Source organism: Amia ocellicauda, chromosome 4 (assembly GCF_036373705.1).
Source record: "Amia ocellicauda isolate fAmiCal2 chromosome 4, fAmiCal2.hap1, whole genome shotgun sequence".
In the NCBI taxonomy this organism is placed as follows: Eukaryota; Metazoa; Chordata; class Actinopteri; order Amiiformes; family Amiidae; genus Amia; species Amia ocellicauda.
The window spans coordinates 8,336,084-8,353,287 of record NC_089853.1 but is presented as its reverse complement, the minus strand read 5'-3'; the positions used below and the strand labels follow the sequence as shown (position 1 = coordinate 8,353,287).

The 17,204-nt window shown below is 42.5% G+C and overlaps 1 protein-coding gene across 7 annotated transcripts in view; it reads right to left on the bottom strand.

Moving 5' to 3' along the window:
- The window catches only part of dennd5a (DENN/MADD domain containing 5A), a 50,986-nt gene that overhangs the window by 4,896 nt on the left and 28,886 nt on the right, over positions 1-17,204 (bottom strand). For 2 of the 7 annotated variants that reach the window (XM_066700856.1, XM_066700855.1), the window contains 17 exons: positions 15,074-15,391; positions 13,043-13,258; positions 12,610-12,844; positions 12,025-12,114; positions 10,711-10,861; positions 9,555-9,648; positions 8,952-9,059; positions 7,870-8,001; positions 7,349-7,501; positions 6,711-6,795; positions 6,223-6,307; positions 3,892-4,020; positions 2,465-2,586; positions 1,795-1,940; positions 1,191-1,309; positions 717-898; positions 140-222 (listed from right to left, as the gene is read on the bottom strand). In XM_066700856.1, the coding sequence (XP_066556953.1) occupies positions 140-222; positions 717-898; positions 1,191-1,309; positions 1,795-1,940; positions 2,465-2,586; positions 3,892-4,020; positions 6,223-6,307; positions 6,711-6,795; positions 7,349-7,501; positions 7,870-8,001; positions 8,952-9,059; positions 9,555-9,648; positions 10,711-10,861; positions 12,025-12,114; positions 12,610-12,844; positions 13,043-13,258; positions 15,074-15,391 (2,448 nt within the window). The remainder of the gene's footprint in view (positions 1-139; positions 223-716; positions 899-1,190; positions 1,310-1,794; positions 1,941-2,464; positions 2,587-3,891; positions 4,021-6,222; positions 6,308-6,710; positions 6,796-7,348; positions 7,502-7,869; positions 8,002-8,951; positions 9,060-9,554; positions 9,649-10,710; positions 10,862-12,024; positions 12,115-12,609; positions 12,845-13,042; positions 13,259-15,073; positions 15,392-17,204) is intronic. The other 5 variants (XM_066700857.1, XM_066700859.1, XM_066700860.1 and 2 more) reach the window with 3 other exon arrangements.

Sequence of the window (17,204 nt, the reverse complement as noted above, 5' to 3'; positions counted from 1 at the left end):
ACTTTCACAGAATACTGCCCACTGTTTGGGAATACCATTATACTGGCCACAGAGTTTTCTTTTTGGTGAAGGTGAACTACAGGATACAAGCGTGAGGATCCATGTTTTTTTTTTCCGGGGGCAGTGTGATATCACTCACCTCTTTCTCTGGTTTATGGAAATGCTTGACAATCCCGTTGATGGCCTCTCCGACAGCCTCCTGGATCTGACCTGTGTTCAACTCTGGAATAGGACAGTTCAATCATTTCACATCCTTCTAATCTCCCAGTGTAAACACAATAGTGATCCATATCTTGATCAAAGCCTCTCCAATTAACCATTTACTCTGAAACAAAGCCACCCCCCCATGGTAGAGCTGGAATTGCCAATTGTCAGCAAAGAACTCAGAATCACTACCCGATCTTCAAAGACCATTTGAAGTGATACAGCCAGGTAATCACACTTTTGCCTGGGTTAAAAAAATAAACAGACATTTGTCTTCTTTAATCCAGCTGACAAGAGTAAACAGCACCATTTAAACCCCCAGATACACAGATGAATTGAGCAGAAATTACCAGTGCAATTAACTTAATTTCACAGTTGTTAAGAACATTAGTCTATGACTCCAAGTGATACAAGTTGGCTGATCCTCTCCAAACCTCACTCTGGAACACTAACGAGCTCGGCGGTTGCAAGTCTCTGGTGTCCCAGCGGCGGTCGGTGTGATCAGTACTCACTTGGTTTGCTGTTTGGCGAAATGGTGACGAATCTCCTGATCATGCTGGGGGACTGCTGCATGGGGGGGGTCCTGCAGAGGCGCTCCTCGTTCTCCATGCTGGGGGTCACCTGCTCGCCAACCAGGATCCTCTCCAGACTGCCATCGTCCACACCCTTCCCCAGCCACCGCCCACAGGGGAACCTGCACGAAGCCAGAGACGCTCAGAGAAACACCTCTCGATGGTTGTACACTCCTGCTAAGTTGTATACTCAAACAAAGTGCTTTAATGTCCAACTTTAACCTCCCTCTCAACAGCTTTTCATAGGAATTAAATGAAAGGTGTATATGATTTCCCTACAAAAGCCTAATGGGCCATTAGAAAACATTCTGCAATCCAAACCTTCCCAGTGTGAAAACAGGCAGTAACAGTACAGTTACTTGCACAATCTTGCGTACTCAACCCCATATTTGCGGGTTTCCAGGCTGTACTCACTTGTAGGCATGTCCGGTAATTTCGTTCCTGACCATGACGCACTCCACCAGCCATTTAGCGTAAAGCCCTGAGTTGTCATGTCCAATCTGCACTGTGGTCAGTTTCCCAAGGTTTTGGCACTAACAGAAACAACACAAAACAGTTAAAGTGGAGAGTACAGTGTGGGATTTACGGACGGGATGTTAAGAATCAATGACATTTACTTCTGATTTCATAACCTTAATCACAAATGTAATATTATCCTATATTAAGTGTAACCTGGTACAGAGGGCTTGTTCATCTTCATCAAGGCAGAAGACTCATGGACTTGCCAAACTAAGTAGGCGCATTTAAAGGCAACAACATTTATCCCCGTTTCGGAGACAAGATTTACAATTCGATGGGCTCAGTTTTCTTTTGTTGTTGTTACATTACAGGGATTACACTATTCAGACAGAATCCTCAAGCAATAAGCTGCTATGTACCGTTGTGTCTGTGTGGCAGTGGTTTCTAGGGAGATTATACATAAAGTATGCATGAAACTAGACAGTCGTGCGGCTGCAGCTCTCTCTCCCTCTGAGCCCCTGAAGAGACGTGGGCTTTATCAGCTGCCACTCGGACTCACCTCAAAGGTGATCTCCAGGGTATTTTTGGGGACCTGTAACACTCCCGTCTCTGACAGTTCCCCCGAAATGCAGATCCATGGGTTGGCTGTGAACATAGAGCCGCCCAACTTCTTGCTAGGAATGACGAGTACGTGGTAAGGAATCACTGTAGGGACAAAAGAACAAAGAACAGGAGTCATACAGGGAAACTAGAGGTCGTGCTTCAGCAATAGAAGACACTTTCTGATAGCTTTGGAAATAGGTTTGAAACAAAGATTAGAGACCCCTAAGTGACAGACCTATTTAAATTACATAAAAGCTTATCTTAAGTAAAAATAAAAATACTTTTTACTTATTGCTGGGTGTTTCAAGGAATGTTGATTAATTGATCAACCAGGAGCAAAAGGATTGGCTGAACTTTGGATTCTTTTACGTGGTTATCTGCTCACATAATCAGTGTGATTGTAATGCAATTGTCATATCTAGGACTTATCATTACTATTGTATTTCAGTGACAGTTGCTGAAGTCGGTAGCAAAATAGGTTGAATAAATGTGAGATGGCACTTCATTTTGGGATGCAGAATTGAGAACTCTAATCTGGATTGATGTTATCCCCCAGAAATCTCTTTCAAACATCTCCAAACTAACTCAGCATTAAACGAAGGACAATGCTGTCTCCGGTCACTCACAGACAGTCGTGAAGACGTTGGTGAAGCAGAAGTAGTCCACCGCGTTGAAAGAGAGGAGGTGATACAGGAACTGTTCTTTCTCGTCATCGCAACGCAGGAAGGCGTAGCGCTTGTACAATTTCCTGAAACGCAAGAAAGGCAACATCGCACATCTCAGCTTTTCCTTGGCAAAGTCTAAAGCAAGATCGAAGGGTCAAGACCAAAGGGGTATACCGCCCGTGTGGTTTCGACACAATGCCTCCTGCAAATGTCCGATTTAGATTACAACCCTTACTGTGTTCACATACTCCCCACTCCGAAGCACATTGTCCAAGATGATTGCAATAAGAGAATGACTTAAAACTGAAGATCAGCACATATCTTGTACATGGATGTGTCTCAGGAAACCATGCATGACATGGAAACAAGCCAGACATATCCTGGAATTGGAATCATACAAACAAAATAAAGCAGCTCAAAAGGGCTACTGCAAGATAAATCAGACCGTTTATTTTATAATCTTCTGTAATGATTTTCCTATACTCAGATCTGTGCTCTTTGTTTGAGGATTAATATTTAAAACTGTAATAACAAGGACTACTAGAAGTATGAGCCTCAGGGCATATGATGATAACTGCCAAGACAAATTAAAAGGTACAGATATAAAAGGATGATGCCTTTTAGGGAGGTCGGTCTCTTCAAAGTGAAGAAAAAAAAAAAACACTATGACCTAGTTCATCACGTAGATCACAGGTCATAAATAAATAAAAGCAATGACAGACAACGCAATTCATTTTTCATGATGGATTGTAAGTTGATATTTCAAAAAAGGTCATATATTAGAGATAAATTATTGAAATACGGTGGTTTTGATGTGATATGTACCTACAGGCAAAAAAAAGACAGGAGACGTAAAAAATGGGAATCCTATTAAATTCAGAAAGATGGACATAAATCTGCAACTGTAAAGACTAGGTGCCAGGCTGAATCATGGGGGAGATGCTTCTGTACTACAATTGTACTAAAGGATGAAAATATGGGTCCAGCCACCCATTTTGTTGGATTAAAATAAATACAAAATAAAGCTCTTTTGGGATTGTTTTCTGGTTTGTTTAGTTTTTCTGTCTGATCCAGGCTGAAATGAACCAGGTCATTGCACACCTTACAGAACTGCACCCGACAGCCCCCCTCAGACACTCTGCAAAGACGTACACTTGTGAGACAGTTCAAATAAAACACTACTCTGTAAATGTGCTTTATAGGTTTGGAGGTATGGAGGAGAAAATAGTCTCAGAAGGAAAACACTACACTATCTAAACATACTATGAGAGTGCTGATTTAGCACAGTATTTGTTTTCTGTAAAAGGGGAAACATGTTCATTTAAGTAAAGCAGTACGGCGGGAATAACAGCTTCTGAGAACATGGAGGGCGAAGGAAACATCCTCACTTGGTCAGCTCGTGGTCTGAGAGCAGCTGTTTGAGGTGGCGGGACAGTAGCTTCTTCTCCATGGAGAGACGCACCCAGGCCCTGGCCATGCCCACGTCAGTTTTGATCTCGCCGATGTTCTGGATGTGCCTGGGAGGGGAAAACATTCAGACAGGAAGATAATGCATCAGGCTCCACTTAATACAACATCCCAGTTCTGTCATTCCTGTGGGGGTGGTGGCTGGGGGGTGCATTCATGCTGAAATGTAGGTCATACAAGGAGACCAGTGGGAGCAGGCCTTTGCAGAGGAGATTCTCCGCACGCAGGTGTAACAAAGGAATCAGGGAGGACAGCTTGCCATGTGTAGTCATCTCATTGTTTAGGGCACCATTTATTTTTATTTTGTTGCAAATCTGTGTTTTATTGGTGAAAGTGCCATCAAATATCAGATTAGCACAGATCTCCGCATTTCTGTAAGCCTCCTTTTGTACTTCCCAGTCCCTGACATGCCTGCTATGTCCAGACAGATTCTCATCTACTACTCAGACTGTCTGGGAGCATTTCTGTAGTCTGCTGCTTAAGTGCCACCCACCCCGCCACCCCCTCCTCTCCATTGATAGAATTTAACCCATTTCCCTTAAGTGGCCTCCTCGGGTGTGATCAGATGTACGCAATTTTTCTTATAATTATATCTCTACTGCTTACAAACAAAACAAATCCTACTGAGAGTCATCGCAGTATGAACACATTTCCTGTCATACCACACACACCACTGCCGATTGTCCTTGCAGGAGTAGAATACGTCCCTTAAAGGATGCTGGCTCTGGAACAACCCTGCAGAACGCAGTCAATAAGGGAAGCACACTGGTGGGGTGAGGGCAGCAGCGTGACAGAGGGGAGGGGGTTGGAGTCAGGGCCCAGAATCGCCCAGCCCTGACCGAGACGGGCCAGGGCATCATTTACTGAAACCTGCGGGGGGGCTGCTAATTAGACTGGAAATAACACAGTCAGATGACAGAGCCTTTTTCTTCGTTCATGCAAGAAACAAGAACAACCTTTTGCTTGACTCCACACAGCCTCTTTGAAAACGGCTTCCTTTATATTGGGGCGAGGACTCAAGTTCATTTTTCTTTTTTCCACTTTCTTACGCAAAGATGAGAATAAAAGCTATCTTAATGATTTTGTGGCCTGCACCTTCACTCAAATAACTGTAGGGAGTCCAATATATGATTGAAGCCAGCTAACACAGGACACTGGTTGAGAGATGTTCCAGGATGTGTCAGGAAATGGAAACTAGACAGCAGGCAGGGTTCTTTATCCTCCTGGTTATATTCTAGTTTACACAATATTTCAGAACCTAGCTAGAGAGATTATGTCAGGTCTGATAACTGAAACACAGCTGTTCATCTTAAACTAATGAATAAACTAAACTAGTAAATAACTCAAATGGAATTGGGGGAAACAATAAGGAATTGCATGAATTACATTTAATAATATAGAAATCAGCAATGGTTTTTTCCAACACTGTCATGGCATTATCTACAGAAACCAAATTAATAAATAAAATTCTGCAGATTGTATGAATGAATAACAAGCTTATTTTAAGTAGAAATACAGAGCTACTAATTACATATACATGATATGAAATGGGAACATTTAAAAATGTCCTCCTTTTCATTTTCAATAGCACCACAAGATGGCGGTAAACAGTAAAAAATTCTACCAGCTGGTAACTACAGCTCAGAACAAATACCAGCAACAAATGAGAGCTAGTTTGTCAGCTATAAAGAAACGGGGATATTTCTCAACAAACAAATATTCAGCTGAGGGGAAATAGTGCTCTGGTTCTCAAAGGCTGCAGTGCACAAACCAACACCAGAGGAAAAAAAACTTTAATGGTTTCGGGCTGTGGATTCCAGCGTACGAGATAGTCACGAGTAACATCAAGATCCATATAGATGTTCAACACATGGTAGAATGACAGGATCTGAACAGACATTTTTTTAGGTTTTTTAGGTTGGACTAATTACAGTTTCAAGGGCAGATCTATACTCTTCCTAGCAACCGAACAACAGGGTCTGAATTTCTGTACGTGTTGCAGAGAGCAGGGAGAGTTTTAAGAATCCATTACAGGACAATCCAACATGTGGCACAAAAATCACAACATCACTAAGCACAGCAATTCTAACGCCTCTTCAAAGAACGTAGGCCTGCATTTGACATTTCTAGCGGCTCCCACGATCACAGACTCTGTTCATTCTCCTTGCCGTGTCATACTTTGTGTACTGTGCGTGACAGTGTGTTCTTTCAAGGCACTGCAAATCGCCCTAAGGAGGTCGAGTGAAACTCACCTCATATCCTGGATCAGTGACACTTTGAGAGGGGGCATTGCCGGGCCGGTGTCAGACTTCCTCCTCTCTGTGTCTTGAATGAATCCTGCAAAACAAAGGAAGGGGGGGTGGGGGTGGGTGGTGTAACCTGAGCTCCACACATACTGAAGGACATCCGTTCTGACTCTGCCGGCAGGACTGTGCTCATCTCGTAAGAGCCTAGGCTATCTTTGATTTCCATGAAGGCACGCTTAAAAGCAAATGTGCAGCACTGGGATTGCTCAAGGTCAACATTGGCCAGGCGGGTTGTTTGCAGCCTCTCACGTCAGCATTCGAGGCAGCATAATGATTTCATTGAAAGGCCTACAATAATACATTGCCAGGACGTCTGGTATTTATAGAAAGAACAAATGACTGACAGTCCCACAATCAATTAACTGTAAATGGTTTCAATGTAACTTATTGGTTTGTTTAAATGTGGGAAAACAAATCAAAAAAGCCCAGCCTACCTGGTGTACCCAGGCCAGGTGTAGCATCTTTTTTCTCTTTGCTTTCCTGATAGTGGAGCATGTGAGACCACAAGGCAGATTTACCCTGGCAGGAAATAAAAAGACAAATCAATAACTTCTGGCAGCCAGAACACGGTTTCAGAAATAATGCAAATGCACAGGAGATAGGCGATGGTGGCGCCTTAAAGTATTGATTGCAGTCGTCGGAAACTGAAGGAAATTATAGATGTTCACACAAAAAACAGGTTCGGGTCAACTTCCATTAGCTAACCCACTTCTGATGAAGTCACAGATTTTGTTTTATGTTTTTCACACATTTGCCGTGTTCTTTCCAATCATACCACTTCCCAGTCAATCAATTTTCTGTGCAAGTCATATTGTTAAAAAGCAAGGCATCTACATAACCTGTGTTATACATGCAATACTGACATCGCCACTAAATATAGCTCTTTCCCTACACGTCCGCCTCTTCTGATTTCTCGTGCATGCCTGCAGGGCTGGAACTTTTCCCTCGTCAGGGTGAGTGACGTTCCTCCTGCCGTGAGCTGCAGGGTTTCTGAAGAGCCTCACGGTAGACAGAGAACAGGCAGCGGCTGTGTGGGCTGACAGATATGAACACGGTTGGGTTTTGCAGTTACCTGCTTGACCTGCAGGCCGTGGCTCCAGATCCTCTCCAGCAGGTCACACAGGCTGGCGATGAGCGTGTTCTCTTCCACCCCAGTGATGCTGACCTCGCCGTGGCCCAGTTCCACGGCCTCCCGGCCCATCTTCTCCACCAACATCCTCTTGGTCTGAAACGCAGAACTTGGACTCAGGGCGAGGTCTCCGCACAGCACAGCACAGCACAGCACGATCCTTGTCCCACTCCCCTCGGCTTTCTCTCACACAACAGCCATCTCGTCACCCCATTCTTCAAACACCTGCCTACAGCTCCTTCAGCGTCTACTTCATTTTAATATTTCTGCCTGTCGCTCAAGCCATTGTCATGTGACGAGACAGGCTACAAAAACACTATTTGCTAATGTACACCCAAATCCCAATCTAATCTAACAAATGACAATATCACATGGAATTTCTTTCTTTTGATGTTTAATTCAGGTGCGCCTCTTTCCTGGAGCAGAAACTGCTTCGGCGTTGTTTTTTCCTACTATAAAAATACCTTGTTTCGGCATTCCTTTAACAGCCCCTCCACAAATTTCCAGTTGGTCTGAGCGATGACCGAGGGTGACAGGTTGGACAGCTTGGGCTGGCGAATGGTAGTGCCCAGGGTCCTGGCCTCTTGAATGTACTTCTGCAACGATGGAGTCGTTCAGAGAGAGAACATGGGAAGAGAGCGGCTCACACCACACAAGAGACAATACCAGGGGGACCGGGCTAAATCAGGGCAATCACAGATACTGTTGGGGAAGGATCGGATCTAGAGCGAGGCACTGCACTTTGCATGGTTTTCATATGTACATGAAGCTGTAATTCAGGCGATTCAAAGCAGGTTTTGGGTTTAGCTTTATGTGTGGGAGGAGAATATGTGAGAATGTGGAGTAAGCAACACAATGTTTTTAATTTACTAGATTGCTGTTTAGCAGGGTTTTAGGGAGGTTTTCATTTGAAACCAGATTAGCTTATTAAAAAGGTGATTAAATATAATGTGTTTACAATAAATACTTTAGCATTGGGCCTTTAGGCTTGTCTATCCTCAGTAACAAACTTACATGGGTAGAAGAATCAGAGGGCTGTAAGGATCTTTGTTAAGTCATAATTAATTTGACAGTAAAGGTCCTGAATTTGTAATTTTCTGACTGTTTATTATTATTGGGGGGTAAAGTGCAGTATTGAAAGATGAATTCATAAAAAGCAAGCTAATTTACCCTGAAATTGGGGGCATGTAAAAGTCTCTCATTAATTGCACATGTGAAAAATATTCCCTCTTTCAAGAACGCTCCAGGTTGACCTTTGTTTTGTTTAGGCTTATGGGTTCGGCAGATTAAACACAAAAACACGAGAGACAAACATTTCTGATCTGATACAAGACAAAAACAACCATCTGTTTTTAAAACCCTGAACGTGATGTGGAAAACAATGTGACGCCACAAGAAAGCGTTCAGTGTGTGAGCGATACTGTGTGCGCCGGAATGAAAAGCAGCAGTTGGCAAAGCGCAGAGAACAAAAGAAGAACTACACACAAAGAGAACATGCACTTCTGACTCCAGCTCCTCAGCGGTGCATGTTCCTCCAGAGACATACCAGATCGAGCTCTGACACAGACTTTACTGACGGTCTGAGGAACGGCTCGTGCCAGTCCCAATCTAAACACGACAGGAACTGAAGCTCTGGCAAGAGACAGTCCGCATGCTGACGTGTGTAAAGAGAGAGGAGGAATGAAGCCGGCAGGACAAGAAAGAAAGAAGAGAGTATGAGAAACAAAAAAAGGCATGCATAATACTGTACACGTGCACAAAGGGTAAAAAAAAATAATAAAAAAGATCCACGGAATACAAATAATTAAATAGCTGTGTTAAATAAAAAAACTCAAGCGCAGGAGACTTTGAGCTGCAGCAGATTGTGGTTAAAAACAAATGGTGCTGAATTGTTTAAGTTGGATGGGTTAATACAGCTAAAAAGTGAAAAGACACTTTACATTTAACAGTTTTGTGGTTTTCCCAATGTGACTTCACAAGGCGCATCACTAAACCTTCATCCAGAAGATCAACTGGTCCTCACTCTGCCAGGCCTTAACTTTGAACAGCACTCCAGATGTAAAATCTAGTCTTTGTGTCTGTGTGCATGTGTGTGTGTGTGTTTGAGTGTGTGTCTGTCTGCTTCTGTATGTGCGTGTGCGTATCTTACCTCTCGCTGGTCATTGTCCAGGTACAGGTGCTCTGCATGCTGCTTCTGTCTGTCTTTCCTCCTCCACTGTGCGGGGGCGCTCCTCTTGGCCCATCTGACACAAACAGGAGCACAGCAACATTACTGCCCTACACACACTTGTATATTATTTAGTATTATTTATTTTGATAGTACTTAGTACATGAACAACAACTACATGGTTACCTACCTACCTATTTATTTATTGGACTGGACCAATCAGGATAAAGTACCAGCTCAAGATAAACATATGGGATATGACCCTCAACTCTCAGACACAGGCCTTCAGAACCACAAAAAACATGTACCCACCTCCTACTGCAACAACTACAGCCTGGAATACCATGACTGGAGAGAAGATCCAAAATGGATCTCATTATGCAAAGATGTGTGCTAATTTTAGAACACAAGCTGTGACTTTTCTTCTTCTACCAACCCCATCGCTTAGCACTTGGTCTGATTATGTCACCACCAACCCCAGACATCCCTCCCTCCAGCATATTTCACAATCTCTATAAGACTCTCTTGATAAATCGGTCTTAAGAATAATAAAAAAAAAAACTAAATAAAATGAGCAATGTCAGCATATTCATTCTCCCAAAAGTCAGCCATGTGGTACTTGCTTGTTTTTTCTGGGTTTAATATTCTATACACATTCCACATGCTGAGGGGGATTGAATCAGGGCCATTAAGGATACAGCATGTGTATATCTATAGATGGAAGCTATAAAACATGAAATTGGCCAATAAAGAAATACATTTTCCACATACTACAGGGCAAAACCACATGTTTGGTCCTACCTAAAGACACACAAAAACATAGCTAGTACAACAGTGACTTTAACCCAGTCTTATTCTAACAAATACAAACCATCACTGCAAATTTCAGCAACAAAACACAGACGTTTACTTACAGAAAACTGTTCTTACTCAAAGATATATACTTACATAGGCTACTGTTAATCTAAATTGACATGAAAAATTATAATAATCGAGATCCAGTGGACAGTAACATTAAGAAGTGTATAGAAGATTCCTTTGTGTTGATCTATTAATGGTCATAATATACAAGTCTGCTACTTAGATTTATTTTCACTTTGCTGTATGAAATCTCAGTGAATCCCTTATGATGGCTTACTTGTTGCTGGTAGGCCCAGTGGACAGCACGTCAGACTGCAGTTTGGGGAAGAAGCCGGGCTCGTAGCGGCCCTGTCCAATCTTCATATCCAGCAGATGGGGGTGCAGGGCGGTGTGATCGATCTTTGCCAACCTCATTTCTATTGCCTTCTCTGCGTGACACACAAGGGAAAGGTTACATCTCACAACGTCAGTGCAGAGCGGGAGAGTTCAGTTAAAGGTACAAAGAAGCGAGGACACGAATCAACAAATCTCTGCAGAATCATCACGACTGATAATAGCCGACTTCATGACTAAACACCAGCTTGCATCTCTGCGAGCCACTGCGCTGAAAAATGAATGCCATTAGTGAGAAATCTGACACCCAGCTGATTATCCTGTCTTCATAGCCTCTTCACACCCATGCATCAACCGGTTAGTGACTCTCACAAAGATGCAGTTTCTCTTTAGATGGAGCTGATAAAATAAATTGACTTGCCATCTTAATCATTAAAAAAAAATGTAGAAGGACCTACACATATATAGTTCTAGGTTAACTACAAAAGTACCGTAATCAGTTGCCCTTTTTTGACGGCCATTTTCTTTTTCAATTGCGTTTTCTTTCGACTGCCCCGGAAAGAGAAAATGCATCTTTATTTATTAAAATTGTTAGTCATGTGCATACAGTGCATTAACATGATTTACTACTCTAGTCCACAGAAAAACTGGTATTAAAAACATGTATTACGATATTAGTGGGGACTGCAGCTTGGCAGTACCGTTTTAAAAAGAGTTCTTCAAAACCTCTTGGCACCAGTTTGACAATCTCAAAACATATTGCAGGAGTTTGTGTGTGTGTTTTTTCCCCCCTCAAAAGATGAAATTATTAAAGCAAAGATTCACTGCGGCTAATATATTGTGCTGTGACAGAGACATAACATTTGCCTCCAGCTGTGTAAGCACAGCACAAGAATTTTAAAATATGTATTTTCCCTCTGCGGCAGAGAAAAAAAAAGATAAAAACTGCCTACCATAGAAGCCAATAAGAAAAATCAATAATGAATTCCAAACAGCCAAATTTGTATTAATTTGTCCACACAATGATTATGAATATTTCCCAGCATTTTATTTATTTAATTTAACCGCAGTAATAGCGTATAAAACGGTGTGCTTGTATTGTATACATTCCACATCTGTGAATATCAGACATTTTACTACTGAGCCATAATTTAGCCTTTCCTGTAATCGCTATAATGCACTGCACACATACAAATAAACCGCCACCCAGATATACGAATAAAAAAAATAAATAATAAAAACATCAACATGTAATTACTAATGTGAGCTTTATAGTTCTCCAGTGCAATGGGATGAGGTAGAGGTGCCTCCAGATCAATTTTCGCAAACCGCTTTTTAAGATGTCTTTCTGGAAACAGCAATGGAACACAGGTAAGTCATTCAACAAAAACAGCAACAACGTATCAGTGTACAAGGCAAGCAGGAACACCTTTGGAAACAATCCACATTAGTTAGTTAAATCGGCAGTCTTGGAGCTTGAAGCTGCTTGCTTTCAGCCATTTGAGCTTCTGGAAACATCTATGAGTAGCTCTTACCAGCCATGAAAGAGCCGTCCCTACCGATTCAGACCTTAAACAAGTCCCCTCTTCATTCTTCTCTTAGGAAGGCTTATAAAGCTTCCACGGGCCTCTCAGAGAGATTCATTTCTCACCACAAAGTAGAAAGTCTTTGTGTGGACTGAAAAAAAGAGTGCACCGCTTTCGTCTTCTACTCAAAACAAACTGAAAAGTCGACTTCAACAAGGCAAAAATCAACAAGGCAAATGGGAATTTCAAAAGCAACACTAAAACTAGGTGCCCTGCTAATACAGTGATGACTCTTTATGCTAAAAAGTAACCCTCACCCGATTCGTCAATTGTAGTGCACTTCTGGTACATGGATGTGCGCAAGGTGGGCGTCCGGACGTTGAGCATGCGGATCTTGTCCACTCTGGAGTCGAACACCCTCATCGTGGGGTCTTTGTCCTCGTCGTCATGGCACAGGATTTTGTTGTCGATGAAGGAGGCAAACATCTGTGTCTCCAGGAACCTCGACAGGAACGGCAGGTAGGGCTCAGGCTGGTCAGACAAGAAGGAGGCCTGCGAGATACAACAAACAAATAAAATTGAAGAGGGACAGTCAAACAAGCCTTTTGTGTAAGGAAACCAATATACTTGAGAGGGAAAGTGTTATTGAATGTCTTTTTCCAAAAACGAAAACTGTTTAAAGAAGACACCCAAACTAAAATACAAACGGCACAATTATCATTTGTGGGGTTTAGTTTTGAGTCAACTCACTTTGTCGAAGTTTTGCATCTGCTCTCTGTTGCTGAACCAGGACTCCTTGTCGTGGCTGGGTTGGATGACGAACACTTCATAGTCGGCGAACATCTGTGTGAAGCGGTTGGCAAACACTTCGCGGACCTGGATGTTGAGTTGGTGCATCTTCAGCTCCTCCCCCTCACACTGCAACTTCAGGTCCTTATTACTGCTCGCCTCCTCCCTCACATCCAACTGCCAGCAAGAAAAAGAGAGGGAGAGACAGAGAAAGGAGAGAGAGAAGAGGAGATGAGAGACACAAAACCAGAAGAAACAAAAGAAAGTCACTGCCCTGCAACACCAGCTATTCAATATGGCCGCCCATGTAAGGAATATCGCAAAACAAAACGTATCCAGAACAATAGCATGCAAACAGAGGAGAAAAGGGAAAGCCAGCTGGTACTATCAGTTAGTCACAGAAGGACTCTAGATGAGGTAGGCCCATCTGTGGATGCCTTCTGAGATACTCAACAGCCTGTCCTGGCTTCACCCTCCTAGGTCAGTCTGCAGATTCCTCCTGCCTGGTTCCACAAATCCTTTCCTAAGCAGGTCCCTGACTGATGAATAACATGGCCTGCACACTGCAATTCCTTCTCGGGTTTACCCTTTTCGAGGACAAACACAGTAAGGAGGCCAATTATAGAACGGGCTGCTGACAGCAGAGCTAAAATAAGACAGCAGGGATATTGTCATCGAGCCTGTCCAGAAAAGGCAAAAGCAGCACTGGCAACGCTTACTCACACAACTAAGCAGCTTACATTCTACAAAAAGAGCAGTTTGTTATTTATTTCCTTCATTTATGTTCCTACAAAATTACTTTACGTACAATCCACCACAAAACATTATTTAACTTTTTTTAATTTTTTGACTACCAAAAACCTAAGCGAGAACCAGTTAAAAAAAAAAAAGACTATTTCTGGGTCACTACAAAGCTCTGCATTTTTGCTCATTATTAAAACCAGCTACATTTTCCACTGTGGGCAAACTGCCCATCAATTATGTTTACCCACAGTTTGTCACAGTGGAAAATAAAGACCTAACAATTGTATAAACTGTAGCAACTGATAAAATCTGAAACACAGTGTTATAATAAAATGTTGTCACCCTCCAATGAAAGTCCAATTAACTCTGTTTTAAATACAAGAATATAATTATTAGAAACACATTTACACTTTAAAATTCATTGGATGCCTCCCATTCTCCTTCATGGAAATGTTTCCTTGAAGGGGAATACAGTTTGCCATCTCTAAATTGGCTTTGAACAGGAGTCAAACACCATGCCAGCCAACCCCGACTCTCAGGTCAGCTGTATGAAGGTCTTCGCCCTCAAAGAACGGGATCATCAGAGCTGGACAGTGCATTTGCTAATATTGTTACTCAAAGACTGCAATGAAAGCGGGACTCAGATGTGTCCACAGCTAGTGAAGTGCAGCTGCCTTCTTTGGCAGGCCTGTGATTTGGATACAGGTTTCTGGAGTAGGACGCTTGCCATTTTGGCAGCACAATTAGCTTATTTATTTATTTAGTTTGTTTTATTAAACAAAATCAGCCAACGTGCAGCAGGGGAGCGGTGTTTTATGGCAGCAGGTGTTGTAAGTACTTCATTAGTCCCCAGGACTGGTGTTGAGCAGGACACCGATTACAGCTTTCTTCACAAACAATGCCACTGAAGCCGGCAGCAGGAACCCAAGCCCGGCTCTGTGTGGGGCTCAGAGCTTCATGGCCACACATCACAGGAAGTCCCAGAAGGGCAAGATTCCAGAAGAACCTCGCAGTAGAACTTTTGAGACCGGACGGGTTTTAAATTGTAAAATGTAACTAAGAAAGGAGGTATGAAAAAGAGGAAGATAATACTCTTCCCCCACCCACCCCTTCAAAGGGGAGAGAAGGGGTGGAATACAGTTAGCTGAGGACACTTTACACTGGAGAAAGAGTAAAAGAGCCCTGGAAGTCATTCTGTCACTGAGGGAAAGCCCTGCCCATTGGTAGCAGTGCAGGCTGGGAGCTCACCTTCTCCAGGCTGACCCCCGTCCTCTTGACCAGGGCCTGCAGCCGGGCGATGGTCTCGTTCTCCTTGAGCAGGTGGTAGGAGTTGAGCGGGGAGCTGGCCAGGTTGCCGTTGCGCTTGTCCGAGACCACGTCGCAGGCCCTGAAGCCCTTCAGCTTGGAGACGCTCTCGCTACAGTGCAGGTTCCCCTCGGGAGGGATCCCGAAGGCCATGAGAACCTCCGACACCTCTTGGATGAACTCCAACTTGTTGGGGAATTGTGGCAGGTCCTCAGGCAGCTCAATGAAGTGGTTATCAATGTCCACAAAGCACAGATTGGCCTGGAATATACACATTCGTAAAGAAATGTATGAGTAACACATGCAATACTAATAATAATACATTTGTAATTTCACATTGTTACACACAACTGTGTATTCCCCGTTTATTTTGCATTATAGATTATATATATTTGGCTCTGGAGTTTGCCAGTGTAATTTTACAGAATGAATGGGCTGAGTATAAGCTACAAATACATTTAACAGGGTTTCCAAAAATGACTGATAAATAAACAAATTGCCTCCATACAGATGCAACAATAATCCTGTCCACTAGGTGTCGCCATACAGCAAAGCAACACCACAACACCTTGACCAGCACAGTTTAATTTTTGGTCTTTTTATTCTAAATGATTTCATGGTTATATATGTATTGACACAAACTATAAAACAATGTTTTTGAGGTTTTCACTTAACACTGATCTTATGCAGTAGTAGAAATGGCTGAAAAATGACATTATTATTACATTATTATAGGGTGACTTGGGTAAAAAAAAACTAAAAGATTTTCAAAAATGATCAAGGTCAAGCTTCAGAATATGGATATATCGAAAGAGAAACCACAGGACTGTACTACAGGTATCCTGTGATCGCTATATCCTGACCAGACCCTTCACTTCCTTCAAATAGTTTTGCAACAGAGATTCATTTTATAATCCTCCCAGGCAGGTGCAAGCCTGAAGCGAAGCAGTCATAAAGCGCAACAGTACATTGAATGAGATGCAGGACGAAACACTGCAGCCCTTTTTTAGATTGCATTTGGAGGCTCTCCCTCGCAGCACTACAACTGTTTAAACTGGACGGCTTCCAGAGATGTGAAAGCAAAATTGGCAAACGGGCAGTTCTGCTTATAAAATATAAAAACGGACAGATGGGGTTTGTCAACTCTAGCAGTTTACTAGGGTGTTCTGCCAGGGGGGAGGAATTATACTTCTCGATCCAACATTGCGCTCAGGGAGAACAAGCAAATATTAAAACCTACGTTTGGAACATAAAGTGTCTCCTTTTTCTTAAAGCATTAAAGCATAACTAAGGGCTCATAGAGAATGATGCTGATATTGTGGTTGCTTTACAGTTTATACTGTGCATAATGCTCATAATAACAAACATGTTTGCTTGATGACTCGCTGTTATTACTGTTTTGATCAATTTCAACGCCTCCCCCTAAAACAAAATCCTGGCCATGCCACTGGGTGGGGTTGTACACCTGCAGACCTGGACTTTGACAGGGCGTCCATGCAGCTGCAGACCATATAGTTGTCTTTAAGGACGTATGTATGAGTGTGCCCTCCTCGTGAGGCCTGAGTAATAACTGATGACCACAGTTTTTGGCATTAAAGTAGAAACGTAATTGCAAATTCTTGATTTGTATAAAATTATATATATAAATAAAATAACTGGTGTTAAAATCAAGTTTTTTTTTCTCCACAGAAATATGGACCCTTCTCAAGTTGCACTCCTCAGAAAAAGGGCTTGCTTTGCAAAATCTAAACTGAAATACCATATTTTTCTACTGCCAAGAAAATAATGCTTTGCAGAAATGTCATAATCAAGAGCAATCTTAGGCAAGGCGTGAAGCAAGTTGAGACAGATGTAAACAATTTCCCATCTTCACTAGAAATACTTTTTAAGTCAGGATCTGAAAGATTTATATTACCGTCATATGAAGAATATTCAACCAATTTATGTGATCGGGGCTAGACCTGATTGCCGTGTAAGTACAGAACGGATACATCTTGACTTGGTATGTGAAGCAGGAATGGCAAAAGATTTTGCAAGAACTAGAACAGGAGAAACATATTTTGACCCCCCCACC